This window comes from Coturnix japonica, chromosome 3, assembly GCF_054131305.1.
Source record: "Coturnix japonica strain WE chromosome 3, WE-NBRP24, whole genome shotgun sequence".
NCBI classification, from domain to species: Eukaryota; Metazoa; Chordata; class Aves; order Galliformes; family Phasianidae; genus Coturnix; species Coturnix japonica.
In genome coordinates, this window is record NC_140665.1 from 37,487,896 (window position 1) to 37,510,096 (window position 22,201).

A 22,201-nucleotide genomic window follows, 5' to 3' on the forward strand; every position below is an offset into this window, starting at 1 on the left:
GTGTGTGGTGTGTACTTTGAAATACCTGGCCAGTGACAAATGTGAATGACATACTTACACCATCACCATTTCCTTTTGACAAGGAAGCAAAGTCAGAAAAGCTTTATTGGGGAAAGTTAATCCACTTAAGGAAAAAAAAAAAAAAGCACTTTTCCATGTTCTAAAAAGAACAATAAACGCTATCACAGAATCATTTATTCTTGCAAACAGTGACTGGAGTTACAAACTCTAAGCCTTTTGTGTGTGAACAGCCCTGCACCATATTCCTTTATCTCATACCCATAAAAAGCTGTCCATGACCATCTTTTTTCAGCAGACGGGTGAGGCCTTGCATTGCATTGCAGCAGCAGTCTGCATTTCAGGAGGATGGGTTACCAGTTCTTGAACTCCAGAGGTTGTGTTGCTTTCTGCTGCTTCTTCTGGCCACACATCTGTGCTGGGTAGCTGCACTTCAACAAGCACACAGCACCTAAGACTTTCCAGCAGTTTCTGTAGGATGAAACCCTTCAGATTCCAGCTTCTCTTTGTATTTTAAAAAATCCCTTCTTTTGTCGAAGTATTTAACCTGTTGAAAAAGGAGAAACAAGCTCATGTTCAGCTATAATTAGCAGTACAAGGGCCCTTGGTACATGGTAGCAGGACTGGGCCATAGGTGGTCTTGCTCCTCGTTTGTAAAAGCAGCCCTTGTGCCTTTCTCTGCTGTGTGAGGAAGCAGCTTTCCCATGTAATTTCCCAGCCCCAATGCCCTCAAAGCACTGCACCTTGGTGTGCCTGGAGCACAACTGCAGCATTCCGTCATTGCAGCCGCTGGCCATGAAGATGCTCAGAGGGCTGGAGCACCTCTGCTATGAAGGCTGAAGGAGGCAGCTCTGGGCAGAGCTTAGAGGCAGAAAACGGACCGACCTTTTATACAGGCACGCAGTAACAGGAGGCGGGTTGTCGCCTTAATCTAACAGGGGAGCAGCCCCCTGCCCGCGCCGCCCCGCCCGCTGTGCTCACCCACTGCTGCGGACACAGGGACTCGAATGACCGCCTCAGCTTCTCGCAGCGCGGCGCGTCCTCCGTGTGCGTGTCCAGGCACCGCCAGAACTCGTCCCGTGCCGCCCAGCACGCCTTCCTCTCCTCCATGGTCGGGGCCGCCATGATGCCGGCACTGCCCACACCGGCAACGAAGGTCAGGAGCGCGGAAGCGGCGCAGCGCGCATGCGCCGGCCGACACGGGAAGGCGGGGCGGCGGGAAGGGCCTCAGGGAGCGGGGCGTTAAACAGGAGCTCCGTGCCTGCCCTCCCTGGGCAGTGCATTCCAGTGCCTGGCCACCCTTTCTGAGAAGTAATACTTCCTAATGTCCAGCCTGAATCTCCCCTGCCATTGAAACCATTCCCTCTGGTCCTATCACTAATGACACGAGGCTGACCCCCAGCTCACTACAACCTCTGGGTTCTGGGAATCTCCCCATTCTACAAACAGACTGCAATTCACAAAGCTATTTTGATGGAAGAAGGACAGTCATGAGTCTCCTTTGAATGCCTTCAAATGTGGCATGTTACACACTGGAATGTAAGAAAGCATTTCTGCTTCTCACAGAGACTGAAACACATCCTACAATTTCCTATCATTTCAGTAGAGCTTAAGTGTGCTGTATTGGATGGGTTTGCCTTCACATGCACAAAGGCAATGTTTCTCTCATACATGGTGGATATTTGTTTCAGGTATCAGTGCCAATATTCCTAGGAGCCAAGCTAGCAAGTAACATGCCTTTGGTCATATCAAGAATCACACAAGTAGAGATGGTTTTGTTTATGCTTTGGGAAAGCAATTAGAATGTATCATTGACCAAAAATCAAAAGAACAATATTATACACCTTCCTGCATGTGTCCTCCAGGCTGGAGTCATCAAGGACTTGGCAGGTTCAGAAGACAAAGGAACAGCAATATCTTCTGCTGGGAGACTGCAGATCTGAGTTTGCTGGCCCATTGTGTATGATAGTGGCTACCAGGGCAGAAAGACAAAGCTGAAGCTCACATCTTTAAGTCCTTGCCAATCCTGCTGCTTTCGGTACCAGCAGAAGCTGCATTTGGTGTAAATAATCTGTGTGAGTAAAAGGAAAGGCCACCCTCCCCTATGGAAAGGAGGAAGGGAGCAAGTCTCAAGTCTCTCAATTGTCCTTTTGTACTCAATGGAGCCTTAAGGATGAGCGACTTCCCACAATCTCAATTTGGTCCTTTTTTGAGAGAACAGCAAGCATTGCACTCAGCTTTCTGAAGTTTCCAATAAGTCTCATTGCAGAGATTGTATTTGACAGGTTCTTAAGTACAGTACTAATACAACTTCTGCAGCTTCCCTAGTTCCAGACTTCTAGTTCTCCTTTAAAAGATTCACTCTTCATTACTGACAAGCACACTGGTTGCATCTTAGCATGTCTGTGATATGCATGGAGAAATGCTGATGGACACTCTCTTTAGAAAAAACATGAGCATAGAAAGATGGATAATATATTCTACCCCAATGGAGTTTCAGGTAGAAGAGGCTTTTTAATCTTTGGAAACTTTAGTTTGATCTACTGGTCCTATCCTTAGGAACATGATTTCCTTTTAAAAGAAGATTTTCAGGCTGTAGGAGGGCATCCATTCAATTATTCTTTCATTTCACTTTCAAAAGTTCCTTAAGTTCTCTTTTTAATTTCCTTTTCTGATGTTCAAATACTTTAAATAAGATGCAGGCTGTTACAGAAGAGCCCTAAAACATAGCAGCTAATGAAGCAAATCTACTTGTTTCTCTTCTAATAGTAGTGAGCTAATTAAACTTGTCCATCAAAATCCATTACAGCTGGCTGTCTCTGCAAGGACAGCTTGCACAGGGACCAGATTAAGGCAGCTTCTCAGCCTTAGCTTTTGCCAGGGAGCATCTCAACTTAGGAGGCATAAAAGACTCAAAGCACTGGTCCCAGGCTCAGGTTGTGGTGCTGTCTTGCAGAGATGTATTCAGCCCCAGCAGCAGGACTGAATCACTGTGCTTTTGAGATTGCACACTATACTTTGGTCTGTGAGGCAAGCAGGAGACCCTGCCAACTGCAACCTGATCTAGCTGTAAGCATCCCTGTTCATTGCAGGGCAGTTGGACTGCATGACTGTTAAAGGTCCCTTCTGACTCAAATGATTCTACTACCTCAGCCCTGATCTCCAAGGTACTAAGTGTATCCAGTATATCCTTTACTGGTCCCAGATCAAAAAGTTTCAGTCTTGCCCTCACCTGAAAGCTGACCCAGGGGCACCAAGCGCCTTCCCAGGAGATCTTTCCCTTCCTATACCTTGTTCCTCTAGTAGGATCCAATGACTCCAGTTCCTGTAATTCTTCAGCTTCAAAGCTGTGAAGTTTTGGCACTTAAAGACACATACCCATACGGATGTGCTGCTTTCTTGACATCCTCCTAGTTACACTCCAGGCTTTGCTGTCTGGAAAGTTTCACTGAGCATCTGCCTGCCCTCAAGCCAGGTGTTCAGTGCAAGATGTTGCCTGGAGAAATACAGGTCAGATCATCTGGTTGATTTGCCTGCGTGTAGTTCAGAGCAGCTTAAAATGGGTAAATCTAGTTTGCACAAGAAAGATACTATAATAAACTGCTGATAGAAATCCCAGTCTTTGCCTCTGTATAGGCTGCTCTCTGGAAGGATAAAGCAGCTGAAGCAGTATCAGCTGCATTTGGTACCTCAGAGTTCTACTGACGCTGCTGGCCATTGCAGTGCCATGAACTCCCCTGTGATCTATGCTGGATGTTAACAAGTCTTTACTAAATGCACATTCAGTGCAGTTCTTAACACCATTCCGAGCATTTCTGATTGTCTTTTGGACAGCACAATAAAACGGAGTGCAAAGATGACAAAGAATGCTACTTATTGGGATAATGGAAAGTAGAAGGACTAACACACTTGTTCTCGGCCTCACCTCAAGGGAGCTTGGGGAGAGGTATGGGATGCTCTGAGGGTGACTGTAACTATCAGGAAGATCAACTCAATGGAAAGGCATTACAGGAGATACAATAACAAAGGAAGGATAACAGGAGGACAGTTGGACTAAATGATCTTGTAGGCCCTTTCCAACCTTGTGATTCTATAATTCTAGGAACTAGCACAAGAGAAAGGTGCTACAAAGGAAAAGTACTCACCCATCTCTGAAGACAGAGGCCCAGAAGAGAAAGATCTCCAACCAGATACCCTTCCCCAGCAGCAGTCAGCCCTTAAATGAGGTCTAAGAGAGATGCAGCCCGGCTCCACCCCTTCTGCTCACACAGCTGAATTGCCTTCACCTGTGCTCCCAGGGCTGAGCGGGTCCTTTCCCCAGGTGCTCAATCAGTGGTTCAGGCTGTGACTCAACAGTTACCATGCAGTGGCTAAATGATACACCCAAAGATGCAGTATGTTGGAAGCTGGGAGCTTTGAGATCAAGCCTCTTCACACCAGTTATTAGCACTAATTAGCATTAGTGGTACAGTCAAGAGAGGGAAACAGCACCGCCTGAAGCCGAGTTTAAAATCTTTTATTATTTAGCTTTGCCAAACAGATAATGGAATCTGAAGTTGAATTGCTAAAATGTTTTGAAGTGGATGCCACCCCTGCCCGCAACAAAGAGGGCCTCGGTGGCAGCAGAGACCCTTAGGCTATGGCAGCAGTTCAAAGGAACACTTCTCATTTTGTATGCAACAATGTAAACTTCAAAAATAGTAAACTATAACCTTTCTCCCCCCCACCCCCCCCCGTTTTTTTTCTTTACATAGCATGTGATCTATCACAGATAGAAATTTAATGGCGAACCAAAATCGCGTAAGTAAACATCCTGGTGCTTACAAGTTTCATAAAAAGTGTTACATTTGATGTAAATATATTACATTTTTAACTCTTAACACTCACAATTATGGAGTAAAGCAACTGGTGATTCACCCCTTAGTTCGTGTTCTCAGACCGTACATCAGCAACCCATGCTCTTGTCTGCTCTGTTGTTCATTTTCAGTCTGATTTTCCCACACATGACCAAGACTTCCCTTCCTCACACTAATGTTAAATCAAGTGCAACTCCACACAGGGGTAAAACCTGTGCAAGCGAGACAAGAACCAGGCCCCCCTGCAGCTCCTGGAGCCTGGGCATGTCTTGGTGCCAGTGGGACCTTGGGCTGCCTGGGGCTGCAACTGTGAGCCTGCAGCACTGCCACTCACAGCAGAGCCTGGTTCTCCACGGATAAAGACAAGAGTTCTGTAGAAGGCACTGGATTTCTCTTGCATGATTCTAAACGTGAACTACATCCATGTGCAGTACAAGGAGATCTGGGCTCTGGACTGCTTTCCCGCTAGTACTTTAGTGCAAGTGCTTTTAGTACTTGAATTTTCTACCGGTTCCAGCACAGCACGCGCTCAGCTACGCAAAGTCATTTCCAACCTTCCTTCCTTCTACTCTCCCCCCATCTTCCTGTCCCCCAAAAGATTCCCTTTTGGTTCCTTTTCAAACTTTCAGAGTATAGCTCTGGCCAAAAATAAACACGTGATGTAGCATAGCATTAGTTTCTTTTAAATCACAGTGTGCAATGCATCGTTCAGTACCTAATGCACAGAATGTCTGCCCCGCTTCTCATGAAAACCATTCTTTAAAATAACCTATGCAAATATATTTCGACTATATGTTACATTCATTTAAAAAGAGAAGAGAGGTTCTTGGTTTGCAGTCCTTTTTTTCTTTTCAGTGTACTACTTAAGTGAAAGGTCTGATGTGAAAAAGGTACAAGCAAACTGGACATGCCAAGACTCGATGCCTTAGATGGTGATCATATCAAAACTGTACAGGTATGTACACCCTGGTGGTCAGGTGTGCTTCTTCCCAAGAAAAGACCTTTGCGTCATCGCGTGGAAGGTAACCACAGAGTTTTGGTAAAAAGAGCATTTAATGAGCAAAGGATGACATGGAGGGGCGAGTTCTCCGGCTTTTGTTGGGCAGTCCTGAAGCGACGTCTCCGTTCCCTTCAGGGAGTTCTTCCTTCTTTCGGACTTTGAGACGCGTGAGGAGCTTTATTACCCAGACGTCCCACTCCTCTGGCAAGAGCAACAGGAGGAAGCCCAGGCCGATAATGACGATGGCGATGACTCGGACACTGTTGAAGACAATTTCACTCGTGTAGTGATCAACAACTGTGTGGGACATTGAACTGGTGTTATTATGTGGGACAAAGCGTTAGGGCAGTAACCCCTTCCCTCCCCCATCCCCGGCTCTGAAGACTGAGTGAGCAGGAAAACGTTCTGCCTGCTGCTTCAGCATGGGACAGGGCACAGCCCAGGTGGGAGCGAACAGCAGGGCTGGGGGCTCAGGGTACAAATGGGGTCACTGCCTGCAGCTGGGGCCTGCAGCGGCCTCTCACATGCTGCCAGCATTGTGTTGGAGTGAAAAGGCATCACACTACCACTGTTAGTCAGCACTAAGCAGAGGTCTTCAGAGAACCTCTCTAAGCCATATGCTGTGGCTCTTGAATTGAGATTGCCTGTGTGTCCCTGGAGCTGTGCCACGTGGCAGGCAAGCATCCGTCTGGGCAGCCAGCAGGCATGGATTTAAGAGCCTGCTCTGGGAGAGAAGAGAGAGCTGCCCACATTAGAAGGGTTTTTTAACTCCCATGATTAGAGCCTCAGGAGGCAGCCTCCTGCCAGCACTGCCTGTGAGTCCCACATTCACTTAAGGAGCAAGGAAGTGTAAATGGTAACACAGGAACGAGTTGTTGTTTCCTATGATGCCCATCCAAGAAAAGTAAGGGCTGTGGTGTGGGCTGGGTTTGCACTCCCCTGTCCACCCTCACAGCCCTACAGTCTGCACACCTGCAAAATCATTTACCAGGGCAGACACGTGATTGTTCTAGATGGTAAGCAATTATATTTGTTTCAGTCTGACATTAAGCCTGCTTGAAAAAAAAAAATAAATCATTATGAATAGATTTCTACATCATCGGAGAGGTTTTATCCCAGCCTATAGATAGATGATTTCAAATCTAGTTTGTTTTTCAATAACCTGCCTTCTCCAGGCAGTAACTTCAAAAGCAATTGTGGAAATCGTAATAGTTGTGCAATATTCTATAATATGTATCTAACAATTAGAGCATACATTTTGAATCAGTTCCATCTCCTTCAGTTTCTAAAAGAAGATTTTAAATGTCTTGAACGGAGGTCTTTGCTTTTATCCCCAGCAACTATCTGGCAGATCTCAATGTGTTCATCAAGGTGCACAAGTCAGAAACCCTTACCCGCGTTGACTGGGACGCTCAGTACAATTCCAAGAGAAATCAAGGTGGGGTACGTAATAGCAATTCCAAAATTCAGTAGGATATTGAATGCTGAAGAAGGAAAGAAAACCACTTTTTACTGCTGTGAAATTAAGCAAAGAGAATGTTGCTTGAAATGTCTTTGCTTTCTTACTCCCTCTGTATGTTTTCCATATAAAAAGCACGGACCTGCCCAGGATGCTGCTGTTCACAGGGAGCTCTGCCCTGCTGGCGCCAATGGCAGGATTGGGGTGAGGTCTGGGCACAACCCAACTCTCAGCATAGTGCTTGGTAATGTGGGTGGACTCCTGGCCCTTCCAGCTTTCTATACTAATGCACCTGGTCTAGTGGCTGGTGACACTGCCCCATGGCAGGGGGACTGAAACTAGATGATCTTTGAGGCCCTTTTCAACTCAGGCCATTCCATGATTCTATGGTTCTGCTGCAAGGAGATAATTCCCCTGCAGGAGATTTCAGCCAAGCAGTTGCTTATGTCTGGATGTGCTCATACATTTATTTATTTCAAGAGATCCTGGCCTGTGCTGATCTGGTCAGCAGGCACTGAGGCACAGCTTTCTGGTAATACATATACATGCATTGTGACTCCTTAAGGTAAAAGTGTACTCACTCAATAAGAGAACTGAAAATCCGCAGAGGTTTCCCCAAGGAACAATGTCAAAAGAGCTCCAGTATTCCACTTTGGTAAAATAAAGGATGACAGGAATACAGGTAACGAAGAGGACATTGAAGATGGCCAACACGGACAGGAATAAGGCAGCTTCTCCAAATTTTGCACTGCCCAGCAGAAGTTTGAATAAAACCTACAAGACAAAACCACATGGGCTGCTGTAAGTCTTGCACTTCCCTGGGAGCAGGCAGCCCGGCTTCAGCAGCTTCCCATGTCCTGTCCCTGCTTGGGGTAAGGGGAGTGTGAAGGGAGCACGTAGGCAGCAATGCGAGCCAGACACCTTCCTGTGGGAAGACCCAGCCGTGCTTACCTTGTAGAGAGCAGACATTGAGGCAGAGCCCACCACCAGGGCTATCCCAATAACAGAGTGGCTGTGAAACCCATCAGCGTACGTCATCATCACTATCCCTGCAATAGCAAATATAGCAGCCACGATCTGGTTGGAGACAAAGAAAGCCAGCGTTACTGGACAACCCCCAGTGTGGAAAAAAGTGAAAGCAGCTTTATGTCAGAGTGTGGTACTTCTGTATCCCTGTCCTGAGGTTGGAAATGAGTATCATCCCAGGTTGGTGCCTGAGGAGCTGACGCTGCCCTCGCTGGCAGCTCCCCTGGCTGACCAGGCTGCAGGCAGAGCTGTGAAAGAGAGGCTGTACTGGGCAGCATGCAGCAGGCCAGCCTTCAGCATCCTGTCTTGGAGTGAGGTGAAGAGAGGGGTTCATCTCTGCCACAGAGCCTCCCCATCAGCGGGTCCTGGCAGCATGTGCATGGCAATAACACATAACTAAGAAACCGCTGGTGCTGGCAGGAAAGGCTCTGAGTCATAAGGTGGTTTTGGGAGAGAGCACATACACAGCATTCAGCAAGCTGCCAGGGCAGAGAGCAGCAGTCACCTGTCTGCACACCTCCTCCCCTGAGACCAACCAGCACTGCACTCCTCACTGACAGTGCTACAAGACAGATGAGCATCAGTAAAACACAATTTTTCACTGTGATCAAAATGGCCAGCATGGCCAGCTGTGATAAACGTGACACTCCCCTGCCTCCAGGACTAGCTTGGGATACCCTTGCTTATGCACTCAGCAAAATCCAGTTAATTTGTTTTCTGGCTCCCACTACCTGGGAAGCTGGACGGGTGAGCACAGACACCAGCTGGCAAGGCTTGGCTGCTGGCAGGGTGTTGTGCAGCACTGTGAGTTGCCTTTGGCTCCAACCCTGCATGGCAGTCCAAGCCTCCTGCTGGAGGGTGATACTTCTACAAAGTTAATTGTCAGCAGTGAGGTACGCAGCCTCTCCCAAGCACTGAAAGCTTTGCTTGAGTTGATGAGCAGAGGGCTCTTCAAACAGCGGGCAAAATATAGGTCTTACTGTTGTGATTGCTGTTATATGAACATGTGACTGCTGGTGTGGTGAGGTCTGAGGGACTCCTGGGGCCTTTTGGTTTGGTTACTGCTGTGTCACCACGGTGGATGCCAGGTGCCATCTGCCCAGCTCTGCTGCCAGAGGACACCGTGTGCTGAGAGCTGCCAGAATGGCAGCGGGGGCTGCAAGGCTTCCAGTTCCCTTGGAAAACTTTAACTCAGTAGAGACAAGCAAAGGCTGCTGTATGCTCAGAGCAGCATGGAGACAGCAGGCAGCTCTGGTGCTCTGCTCTGGAGCAGGCTACCTCGTTTCTGCTGGGAAATGCGGCAGGAGAGGCTTGTCCTTGCTCTGTAGGTCTCTGTGCTGCCACTGCTCTGGAAAAGGGGAAGGAAAGGCAGAGGGAGAGAGGGAGAAGGAGACAGAGCTAAGGAGTCACTTACCCTCACCCCCATGAACCTGTCCCGCAGAACGATCCATGAGAGCAAGAACACAAATGCTTTGTTGCAGCAGAACAGCACGGAGACGTCCGTCGTGTTTATTTTCTTTATTGCATGTAAATAAAGGTAGTTTGTAAGTGTCCAGAGAACACCAAAGGGTGCTGCCTTGGTAAAAAACACCTTCAAAGTCAAGCCGTTGTCTCCAAAAAACCGGCAGCACTCCCTACGACAAGGAGAGAGAGGCAGCATTAGTGCACCAGCCAGTCTCAGTCTGCAGCAAACACACGTTTCTTTTCATTCTTGCTCCTTGTCCTTTCCTATGGGGGAAGAAAGACACACACCTTAAAGACAAGGAGACAAACAGATCTCGGTGCCTGCAGCAGCAGCTGTCAGCGAGTTTGGCCGTGCTTGGGCCTGGATCAAGGCTCTGAGCTGCATTCCCTGCTCTGGGAGTCTCTTCTCACTGATCTCCACAGTAATGCTTCCTTCTACCTGTTTTCTCTAACTTCACTAATTCTGAATGGCTTTTTGCAGGCCGTGGCTTCCAGAGGAGGCCTCTTCAGGCACAGGTCTCCCATTGAGCACCAGGCTGTGAGGGGGCTGTAAGTCAATGAAGACTGAGGAGCATTAAGAGAAATGCGGTCCTGTTGTGCAAGGAGGACTCGATATGGTAGTCATGGGAAGCAAGACAGGGCTGGGAGGTAACCCACACTGTAATGCATGCTGCTACGGCCAGTGAGGCCATAACTCTATGGGCTGCTGTAGGGTCAAGGCATGCCCTGGCACTGCGTGCTTCCATGTGGTAGGATGTCAAACAAAGAGTTCTCACTGCTTTTAATTTCTTATTTACTCCGAATTGCTGTTTCATAATCCTCCATGTGCTAGCTCTTGTTTTTCCTCATCATCTTTTTAACGTGTATCTTCATTAACACAGCAAATGGCAAATTAGCTCTGTCCCACTGTGCGTGTCTGCAGCACAACAAGGCTATCAAAATATCTGTCACTGGAACTCAGCATCCCCAGTGAGGTTAATGGCCAGCAGTTGGTGCCAAAATCCCATGCTAAGTAAGTAAGATTCAGTCATGTTGAAAGCAGGTGCAGCAGTCAAATAAAGCCTGCAAATCAAAGGTGACACTAAAAGTCCTGTTATTTATATTTTTTTTTCTCTTTTTTTCCCCCACTGAACTCAACTGCGTGCTTAACAATATTCACCTTCCACCTCCCGTTATGTCTTTCCCCATTGCTAGGTAGCTGGGATATTGCTCACTGCTTTGCAAATGAATGCATGCAATTCTGCCCAAACTGGAAGGAATTCTTTTCACCTCTCTTTGCAAATAAGACCATATCCCAAAGAGGAAGGTAGACAAGAATCAGACAAAACACACACAGCAGTTCCCCCAGCCCAGGAGTTCAGCTTCTTGCTACTCTTTGCAAAGCCAAACAGTGCCAGAGAGGTAAATAATCCACTGAAGCTGCCATTACATTTCTGGGGTAGATGCAGTGAGGTAGGAAATACCTGGGAGGAACACACATATGCTTTGCCCAAGCCAGCTCTTTCACTTTCCAACCTGCTGACTTCTGCTACAGTTTTCTCACTGTCAGTGTTCATACCGCAGCCTTCTCCAAAGCATATTTTCTTCTGCCATTGCTCCCAGTGGTTGATTTTTGTTCTCTATAGTCTGCACTTCTTGCTTTGTTTGACCTTGCAAGGTGAGTACCTGCAAATTGAATTTAGCTAAATTGCTCCTGATTTTCACCAGTGAGCATAGGCTCCCCAGAGCAAAGCAAAGCAGCCAGCGTGCCAGGGAATCTGGCTTCTTGATTAGAGACTGGCAGGCAAAACATGTTTTGCTGATCCCTGCACTGATGAGGCCTGCATGGCTAAATAGTCTGCAGCAACACTGTTCACAGTCAGACATTCTCCATTCAACGCACAAAAAATAGTCAGGGACCAAATGTCACGTCTTGTCTTCTGCAGGAGGCTCCTGTGGCATGTCTCAGATCAAGAACCACCGCACATAAACCTGCCAGCCGGGGATGAAGAAAAAGGCTTGAAGTGAAGCTTAAAGTAAGAAGCAGGTCTGAAGTGTGTCACCAAACCTACCTGCTCACAAACTGCAAACCAACTAACTGAGATACTAAGCAGCTCCTCAGAAATTGACATCATTTAAAGTAATCCAATGGTTTATTAATGCCCATATTTATCTGTAAGTATTTTATTAAATGCAAGAATTGACCCCAGAAGCCAATCCAGAGACAGCTACAGCTACTTTTAACGACATTGAGCAGTACTTGTTTCTACATGTAACTTGGAGCCAATGTTCTGCCTTTATACTTTCAGCTATTCCAAGAGTTTCCATCTCATTTGCTGAAACTCATTTGGATGGGAAATGAAATGAGGAAAATAGCTTCTCTTGAATTAAACAAAAAATTCTCCAGGCTGATCTCAGTTCTCCCAACTGGAGTGGCAGAGGCAATTGGTTTTGTTGAGCACTGCACACGTGTCAAACTACGCATTTGCACAACAAATAGTCCCAGGAAATGCTTCGCTATGGATTTACACAATACACCAGAATGGCTCCGAAAGAAGCAAATAATACAAATCTTACAAACCACCCGAATACATATTTCAGAGACAAGTCTGAGCATGCACTCAGAAGCCTTCATGAGAAACTGTTTAAACTAACATAAAGAAGCAGTTTAAACGCACAAGACCAGATTGCAATGTACAAGACCTGCAGACCAGACAGCTCACAGTTGGATAAACTTAGAGATGAGCTTTTTGGTGCTGCTCGAAGGCTGCTTCATGGAGCAGCTGGTTACAGAGCCCACAAGAGGATGCTGCCCCCGACTTCACCTGCTTCAGCACACAGCATCTGCCTTAAATCTAAGCCACATCCCAGCCCACTGGAGGCCAATAGGCACTTGGATGACACATCTATTGAAAATAGAATGAGTGGCTGATAGAAGAGGGAGTGGAGAGAGGACGGGAAGCTTTCCAGGTGCATGGGGGGTCCTGATGAGCCTGTGGTGCAAGCAGTGGGCAGCTGCTGTGTGGAGTCAGAGAATGGGCCCATTTGCACAGCAGGGTGTCAGAGCGAGAGGCTTCTTCCCAGGCTGACGCTGGGCTGAAAAAGAGTACGTGGAAAGGACTGCCAGCTCTGACAGCAGCACATAAAAGCACAGCTCAAGGATCAGTCAGCCTGTTGAACCATGACTAATCACCATCCTTCCTCCACAGCAGCTGAAGGCCGGTAAGAGTGACCATGTAGAGCACAAGCGGAGGACTTGGTCAAGATCAGGTCACAGCAGAATGGGCGGGTGGCTCACATTCTTTCTTCTTCCATCAACAAATCAAATGGATTCCATCATTCTGAGCATTCTTTCTCACTGTCCTGACAATGTAGTTGGCTTAGAGACTGCCACAGCAACCCCACATCAGCCCCTAGAAACCTACATGTTCCCCACAGGACTCTTTTCTCTCTCTGCCCTTGTATCTGACTTACAAGTTCTCTCTTGATTCCACCCTCGTATTCTGTTGAAAAAGCAACACGTTCACTGGACGCCTGTAGGGTGCAGAATGGATATTAAGACTGTGACTCAAAGGCAGACTGAGTCATTCCAAAGCTATGACTACCTTTTATCACACAAACTGACAGGAGATCTAATGGGAGCTGCGACTGCAGCTGAACATCCATTCTGATGACAGTGCTGCCAGTCATGTTCATCCTGCACTGCAAGGCCTTATCTTCCTCCTGGACTCACCAAAGCATGATGAGGACAGGGAGAACACAGCCAGAGGCACTGACATGACCAAAGTCTTGCTTGCACAGATTTCCAGCCTGGTAAGGTAGCTGGTGGGTAGCTGCTCTGGCTCCAGGAAGGCTGTTCTAGTGCATCCCACCTACCTAATGACTGCATGGAGCCCATAAGCACTAAGTAACTGGGACTCTCCCCCCTGAAGGCTGTGTTCTTCTCAGCAGAGCGAGGAGCAGCACAATGCAGCCTTCTCTGGGCAGGGGCAGTGCTGTGCCAGCCACCATTTGGGTACTGCACCCCAGCTCTGCGACATGTGCTGGTGCCACCCATTAAAAGGTGAGCTCAGAAGTCTGGAGAGGCACAGTAAGCAGTGAAGGACTTCATTACTGAAAAGCAGCTGCCAAGCACAGGAGTGGAGGCTGGCTGCAAAGCTCTGCCACAGCCTTCCCATAGAGTTTGGCCAGGACCCAGGCCCACATCCCCCCCTCGGCAGTGCCCCGGCCTGCTGAGGTAAATGCAGCCGAGCACTTGTGCGGCGCTCGGTGCGTGGTGAGGGACAGCGTATACAAACCCAGGCAGAAGAAACCTAAACACCGGGCTCTTAGGCCTTTCACTGCCGGAGTCAACATCATCACTGCTCTCCGTCATCAGCCAAAATTTCCATTGACGTCAGTGGAAGTTTGGGGCACGAAAGGCTTGTGGCGTCTGAAACTGTGCAGTGAACACTTGCGGATATCTTGAGCTCGGCTTGTTCTGATTTATATCCGGCTTGGATGCTGCAGCTGTGACCTGCACCCGCTGCTACTTTTTGGAAGAATCAGCTTCTTCAAGAAGCTGGCCAGCTGGCCTCCTGGGAATCAGGGCTCTGTAGCCATTGCTGCAGGCAGACATAAAAGCAGGCAAGAATAAAACACCTCTGTAACAGCTGGTGCCTTGGCTTCTGAAATGTTCAGGTTTTAGCTATGCTGTTGCATAGAAGCACAGCGCTGATGTGTCTTGGGAGAGGGAAGCAGAAAGACATGGGGCAATACTAGGAAGAGAGAAACGCCTCTGTGATAACACTGGCTGCACAAACACCAGTGTTACAATACATATAACAAAGTATATGTGATAGAACATACACACACACACTCCCACACATTCACATTGGACTTTCACGCCTATGAATGGTCAGAAAGACTCCACATGAAGATACATGTGGTTATAGCAGGGAAGACACTGTCAGCTTGCAGCTATTCTTGCTGGTGATACCATGGCCTTGGGCCATAGGCAAAAGTGATTAGCTCAGTAAATCCTCACTCAATAGCAGCATCAAACTGTAGTACAGATAATGAGGGAAATAACCTCACAGCCTACATACTATCTGCTCAGCACTGTGACAGGATGCTGGGGCAGCTAGGAACAGGAAAGCACGTGACTCAAGGGCTACTGAAAGAGATACCATCAATTTGGCACCTAGTCAGTGAAAAGAAGGAAAGTGATAAAAAAAAAAGCAAGCAGAGCTCACTGACACATCGGAGAAGCCGGCACACAGCACACATTGCTGCTAGATGCATTAAGTAAACCGGGATTCATAAAGGAAACTATTTTTTTCTAAACGCTTCTACTTACAGTCATGTTTTGAGTACCCCATATCAACAGCAGGTGAATCCTTTCTGCCCAAAGTTTGTTTGCCTTTTTAATTGCACTGCTGCTGTCTGTTTAACACAAAGTCAGAGCAGCCCCGGTCCAGCATGCTCTAACTTCGAGATGTCTTGCACAAAGCATCACTGCAGAGGGGTGCCAAGTCCTCAAGTTCCCATAGGGGTGGCATCTACCCTCATACTGGAGCAAGACTTCACAGCATGCTTCAAAGCACGGTGATCTTGGAAACGAGTGTGTGAGGAACTGTGAAACACAGCAGCCTTACATCACATGGAGTGAAGGAATACAGCTGATGACTCTAGAGCCAAAAGAGTGGTGTTATAAAACACCGCGTACTGCACTTCTGAGATTCATATTTCCAAACAGCTTTACTTGTTTTGACATGTCTCCCAATGGGGTATTTCTTCAAAACACACGTTCTACACCATTGCTGGCTGCATTAATTTATTGTAAGAAAGACCTTAATATAAATGATAATAACAGAGCAATACGTAACAGTAAGCAAATGACTTCTCTCTGAGTTACTGGTACATTTAGGTCTCTCAAGGCACACAATAACTGAGAACGGCTTGGAAGTCAATTACTCGTTCTACAGGAGAAATATGTAATTTCTGGCTCCCAATATGAACACTTTCTTGTTGCAACAGCAGACAGGCAAAACTGAAACGACTGACACCCACCGTGTTTTTAAAGGATTGAAAAGCACAGAAATGGTGCCACGGCAGCTCAAGCTGCCAGAGACTGTGCTCAAGGCAAGCTAGGTAGGTACAGCTGCAGTGAAGAGTTTTGGGAACTCATATGGTTTGGATCTTTAAAGCCATCTGCACAAGGAGGAAGTGCTGTCTAAGTGCTAGGTATGTGCACAGAATAAGATGGTTCCAGACACCTGACATGAGCAGCCACATGCCTGTGTGTATATTCCCTACAATGTGGTGACTGACAGAAGAGAGCTATGAAGAAGCCTGTTAGACAGGAAGATCATAGAATGACCTGGGTTGAAAAGGATCACAATGATCATCAAGTTTCAACCCCCCTGCTATGTGCAGGGTCACCAACCACCAGACCAGGCTGCCCAGAGCCACATCCAGCCTGGCCTTGAATGCCTCCAGGGATGGGGCATCCACAGCCTCTTCGGCCAACCTGTTCCAGTGCATCACCACCCTCTGTGTGAAAAACTTCCTCCTAATATCCAACCTAGACCTCCCACTTCTGGCGCATTTGGTGTTGACTTTTCTTGTTACTCTAGACTTCACAACCAGCATCCTCATTAGAGACAAAATAAGACCAAAAATAACCTAATGGGGTTATTAGCCCTGGATTGCTTCATACAGAATGAAGTAAAGCAAGCGTGATATTAAAAAGAACAAAGCAGGAATACAAAGGGAGAGAGAGATCAGATAAAATTGATTAGTTCCACAAGTAAACTAAGAGATTATGACGCTGAAGAGACTGAGCTACTGAGAGGTTATAAGAAAATTAGAGTCATTTGCAGCTGCTGGCAAGACCAGAAATGACAACAGTGCTGAGAGAGAGACAGAAATCCCAGGGAAGCAGAACTGCAGGTTTCAGATTTGCTGAATTGAATAAAAAATAAATAAAAATAGATTCCAAAGTTCAGCTGGTGGCGCAATCTGACACTGGAGATTGCCAGAACTGCTGGAAGCCACGAGCACCTCTCGGAACGGGATGCCTGCAATTATTATTTATGTGTTTGGATGGGATATGCAGCTGTTCTTTGAGTCCAGGAGGAAATTTGCTTTAAATCTGAAGCCTTCCACGGATACTCTGCTGCAGAGTGCTGATCTGTAGGCTTTAGAAATGTGGTGTTATTTATATGAAATATTTCCTAATTTTAAGGTTTTACTCCCACAAGACAAGAGATGGTGGAGCCATCATCAAAACATGGCAAGAAATCTCTGGTACCACAGAAGTATGAAAACACAAAGCAGTCAGGTCTTGTCACTGCAATGCATGTGGGGGGAAACGTCAGTGCCTTTTGGATCAGGCTGTTACAGCGCACGCTGCTCTCCTCCTTAGTGACATTTTTTATGTACTTGTTCTTCTTCTTTTATATTTTTATTGCCCACTAAACAATTTCTTTCAGCTCTGCTTTGTGTGATCTTCAGCAAAAGGAAAACATCTCTGTCCAGAGGAGCACTCTGGAAACATCACCCTGATGAAGAGAGAGCTGGTACCACTCTAGCATTTAATGTGCCATCCTAATCTTGGCTGCAAATCTATAAATGAGGATTTCAACCCGGTCACCACTGAAAGTACCGATTCATTCCATAAAAGACTTAGAACCAGCAAGGAGTCCTTATCTGACACAGTGATAGCACGGGAACTTTTCTGAACAGGCTGCAGAATTCTGAGTTAATGAACTGGGAAAACCATCTGCTGGTCCAAATGCTGTACTTGTGCTTTCAGCATGAAAATGATTGAAGTAATAATACTTATGCCCATCCTGCGTCAGTGTGGGATAGACTTGGCATTGCCTGTGAAGAAATGGACTCGTACAATGCAGGAATTACCTGTTTGGGTTTGCCAAGCCCCAACCTGTTTCCAGCATCCCCCTGCTGCAGGACTCCCTGACTCTTTCTTGTCCCCTTTCCACTCTGCCATTTCATTCACCTTGGAGGCATTAGACAGGCACCTCTCACTCAGCTCCTCTCAGCCTGGAAGACAAGTGTAAGTCCCTGCTGATCAGAGACAGATTAATGACAATTTAGTTAACTAAATCAACTAATGCACTCAGAACCACTCAGGTGCAAATGCAGAGCTGAACTACGGCTCTGTTGTCTTTGAAAGGATGATCTAAACTGCAGACACCCTACTCAGCTCACCTGAGACCATGGCAGCCTTGCCAGCATGTGGCTGGTCCTGCAGGTTGCAGTGACAAAGAGCCATCCATCCTGCTGCAGGGGCAGCTAGATTTACCAAGACTACATTGCTTGTAAAGAAAACTGTAAAACTAACTCCTGGGAAAGAGCACAGCATACAGTGGGAGAGTTAGGACTGTCTGCAATGGAATGACACCATCTAGCAAGAGCACCTGGAAGAATGGAGGTCCTATGATGCTTAAATGGCAGAGCCTGACTGCTGATAGTAAACTTGTGCGGACTCAGGAGCATCATATCTGTATTTGTCTCAGAAATGTGAATGTGACATTCGAAACTGCCGAATAAAAAGGACAGATTTTAACCTGGATTTCCCTAAATTGGAATAGATGGTGCATTTCATGCTAGAAATGTTCTGACCATTATCTGCTTCTGCGTTTATTACATTGTGATGTGCCTCTTGTAATGGCTTTAATAAACTGCCTGGAACAAAGCCTGTTAAAGAGTTTTCTTGCATTTAGCTGCTCAGACACCACATGATCGACTGTAGCACAGATGATTATCATTTTAAAATACAGAATCTCTAAAATAAAACATAGGAGTACCAGGAAAGACCCAGAGCAATTATCACCTGATTTAGGGTCACAAAAGTCATTTCTGTTCTTTGCATGTTTTTGACTATAGAAATCAAAGTCTTTTGATACACATCAGCTCGGCATGCAGCAACATCCATTTCTAGACCATTCACTTCTAGCTAAAGCAAAATAGCTCCATTTCAGACACGCAGCTGCATTTTATGGCATCTTCCTTGAATTAATGGGTAGGAGTTACAGGGAGTGTGGGAATGTGATTTTCGAAGCGAGGTTGTAAGGAGCTGTGCAGTGAGACTCCCTCCTGCCTGCAGGACCTGAAAGCTGAGCTGCAGCGAGGACAGCCAAGTACTGCCAGATCCGACATTACCGGGTTCATTTGTCTTCCACCTTCTGCTCCTGTGACATGCTTATTCCTTCCTTCGTTTTGGAGAACGACCTTGTGATCCTGACTTCCAGGATAATGCTCTGCTCCCAGAGCAGCTGCACCAACGTCAATCAAAAACCTGTTCCCTTCTCGTATGGAGAAGCACAGTGCATAGGGCATCCTGGCTGCAGGTTTGCAACCTGGGAGGGGAGTGGACATTGGCCAGCCATTATTAATGCCTGAAACTGGAGGCGTGCCTGCTCTGTTTTGTGACTGTTTTTATTTATTTATTTTATAGCAGATTTATAAAGCCCCTGGACTTAAACTGTAATTATAAAATGGCTTTTCTGGCTTTCTCCCAAAGCTGTGGCTCCAGAGGCCACTATCCGAATGTGCTACATAATTTGCACTGGATACCCTTTTGGCTGCAGTTACGGTCAGTGCAATTGCAGCCATGTACAAGCATTGCATGAGAAATGAAGAACGTTCAGTTTTATAGCAGAAAGGATGAAAGGAGGAGGCAGAGCACCGCTCTGAGAGCAGCTAAAAAGCAGAGCAGAAAAGCACAGTCGTCTGGCCTGTTTTGGTGTGCCTGCAAATTCTTACACATGTATAGCAGGGGGTGTTGAAAAATTTAACAGAGTTACTGCTGGGGATGTGTCACAGCCTACATATTCTGTAAGCACTCAGCTGAAGAGCAGGCACGCATTAATTTAACCAGCTGACTTGTTGGTGTTATCTGGGGAAGCAGGCTTACATCTTTCTGAGACTCTGGTAGATTTCTCTCGACCTTGGATTTCTGGAAAAGCTTTTGGTTAAAGCAGCCCAGCCACATGGGTGCCATACTGCAGGCCTTCGTGGGGGATATTCAATGGGAGACGTGGCAGCTGCCTTCTACTTGCACAGGGCTTCCTCTTTTGTGGACTTGGGTATGATCTAGATGTCTTACTTCAGGTTGTGACACGAAGGGGTGAGACATCAGCATTCCATTGGCAGAAAGTTCATTTCAACAAAAGAGGAATCAGGTCTTTAGAAAACCTTGGGCTCATCCTCATCTACAAGGACATCCCTTCCTGTTCATCCGCCACACTGTGCCACCGTATCACTTTCTGTGTTGCTCAGGGTTACGCATCTCCGCAAGGGGCAAGAAAAGCATCGTCCCAGTTGATGCTCTCAGGATTCTGCCTAACCTTCCCTCAGCAGATACCGTGGGACCATGCTCTCTCCCACATGGACACAAACAGAAGTAGTCATCACTCATCAACTATTTTCAGCGGATCTGTGTGCATGTACATGCCTCAGCCCTGTCTACAAGCCCTTTGACATAGGCACAGTATTTGGTATTTGTTGGAAAGCACCCAGCTCAGGTCGCCAGTGCAGATCAGGGTTTCCCAGGAGTTCACTTCAAACAAACATTGAGCAATAATGACACTTTACACAGCTGCATGAGATAGGCAAAGATGGCATAGGTTTCGGTAATGGAGATCCAACCTAGCACACATGCTAGCAGAAAAAGGGAATTAGAAATAAATAAATAGAACACAAAGATACATGAATGAACAGTTCTTCAAGGAAAATGTGCCTGGGCTTGAGTTAAGCCAACGTGTGGCCTGTGAGAAAGAATAAGACAAAGAAGGACTAAATCTAAATCTCTTTTCTGTTCATCTCATCACATGGCATCTAAGGAATGTATAAGATGATGGATGCCTTAATCAGCTCACAGCATCTCAGCAGCTGAAATAGTTGGTAGGTGGGCTGAGCCATACACCAAGACATTCCCAGCATGTGAAAGAAGCTCAGCAGGCAGCTTCAGGACTGAGAGAAGGAAGAAAGCCATGTTAGCTGCCCAGCAGAAAGCACAGAACAGTATCTTGAAGATATAAGGCAGGGAAAAAATAACAACATTCTATCTAATAATTCCTGCTCTTCAGTTTTGATGTGAAATTGAGTTCATTACTGTTCTTCTTTGCCATATGGATATTTAACATTTTCTCTTAATGATCAGCGATGCTTGCAACAACGATGCATGTAGCAAACTACAGGAGCATGGTTAGTGCATAACTTAAACAGCTATTTTCCCTAGTTCTAGAAAGTCATTTGTGAAAGAACAGCAGACTTACTTTACTAACTCCCTGTCTCCAGATTTTCTCATGTTCAGTACCAGAATGAGGTAATTCTGTTTTATGTAAGGCTGCAATTAAAACCTAAAGGATCCTAAGAGACCTTTGAAAATTGAGGTTTATATGTATAAGGCAACTGCTTGCAATCAAATTTAATGTATACATAAATCATCCCAGAAATGAAACCAACAGAGACAAATTATCTCATATTGAGGAAGTTCACTATATTTCTCATTAAGATAATATAAAAGGAAATTGACAAATAATGCACAAACAGCACAAATGAGCAAGCAGCAAGGAATTAGTGAATTTCTCTATGCTCACACTGAAAATCCTGAGGAGATCATATCAAATTAAAAGCATAAATTAATATTCAGGTACCTAAACCACATTGATTTTTTCAGTGGGCCGAGGACTGTCAGCGCCCACTCATTTCAAAAGGAATGATGGGTGAGCGAAATAAGAGTTTAAAATAGATATTTTAAAGAGGTGAAAGCAGTTAAATTTGGCATCTCCGCTGTATGGCATCAACCACAACAAGATTGTAGCCCAGAAGAAGGTGGCAAGACATTGTTTAGAGGGAGTTTTTCATCTTGGAAGTGAGGACAGTATGTACAGACAGACATGGAGAAAGAATTATTTATCAAAAGCTAAGAATCTGACAAAAGGACTAGGTGTACAGAAAATGAAAATGGGTTGTTTTCCAAACAAGAACTCTTCCAACCCTACTGTAATTCATATCTGATGGAAAGAAGAGGCTTTATTTCTTCCTTGTTTGAAAAGGGCACAACTTTGTCCTGGGGCACTGAACAAACCAGAGCAGGCACTTGGACATGCTGACAGAAGACTGGCATGGTTCCTGGTTGCTGCCTAAGGCATTGCATCTATCCTGCAGTGCAGTGCAGGGTGGTATAAGGGGAACTGAGTACCCACCCTACAGCCCGGTCAGGCATGCTGGTGGGGAGGGCCAGCCCGGCATGCTGTTCTCACAGGGACCACATGAGTAACCACTGCTCATGCTCCTGCTCTGAAATTCAAAGGGGAAGGAATTTTCAGAGCTGTGCTGGCAGTGCTTGAAGACAGGTGCTTGAGAATAAGCAGCTTTCCCACTGCA

General features: G+C 46.3%; 2 protein-coding genes across 8 annotated transcripts in view; both read right to left on the minus strand.

Annotated features, from left to right (window-relative positions):
* Nucleotides 1-73: 73 nt before the first annotated feature.
* Nucleotides 74-1,183, minus strand: COA6 (cytochrome c oxidase assembly factor 6). Its single transcript, XM_015857845.3, has 2 exons — nucleotides 1,000-1,183; nucleotides 74-565 (listed from the first exon to the last, which is right to left on the minus strand). Exons 1-2 carry the CDS (start codon nucleotides 1,141-1,143, stop codon nucleotides 470-472), a joined length of 240 nt encoding a protein of 79 aa, XP_015713331.2. The 5' UTR covers nucleotides 1,144-1,183; the 3' UTR covers nucleotides 74-469.
* A 3,335-nt stretch (nucleotides 1,184-4,518) lies between these two features.
* Nucleotides 4,519-22,201, minus strand: part of SLC35F3 (solute carrier family 35 member F3) — a 130,633-nt gene continuing 112,950 nt past the window's right edge. For 5 of the 7 annotated variants that reach the window (XM_015857841.3, XM_085543394.1, XM_015857844.3 and 2 more), the window contains 5 exons: nucleotides 9,774-9,993; nucleotides 8,285-8,410; nucleotides 7,915-8,107; nucleotides 7,269-7,358; nucleotides 4,519-6,171 (listed from right to left, as the gene is read on the minus strand). In XM_015857841.3, coding sequence (XP_015713327.2) covers nucleotides 5,927-6,171; nucleotides 7,269-7,358; nucleotides 7,915-8,107; nucleotides 8,285-8,410; nucleotides 9,774-9,993 — 874 coding nt within the window. In that variant the 3' untranslated portion in view covers nucleotides 4,519-5,926. The remainder of the gene's footprint in view (nucleotides 6,172-7,268; nucleotides 7,359-7,914; nucleotides 8,108-8,284; nucleotides 8,411-9,773; nucleotides 9,994-22,201) is intronic. The other 2 variants (XM_015857842.3, XM_085543392.1) reach the window with 1 other exon arrangement.

What these genes read in the sequence shown, in the direction of transcription:
- COA6 (XM_015857845.3), bottom strand. Translation starts at nt 1,143, where the DNA reads ATGGCGGCCCCGACCATGGAGGAGAGGAAGGCGTGCTGGGCGGCACGG. An exon ending in CCCTGTGTCCGCAGCAGTGG is followed by an intron (nt 566 to 999) that starts GTGAGCACAGCG and finishes CTTTTTCAACAG; the next exon opens with GTTAAATACTTCGACAAAAG.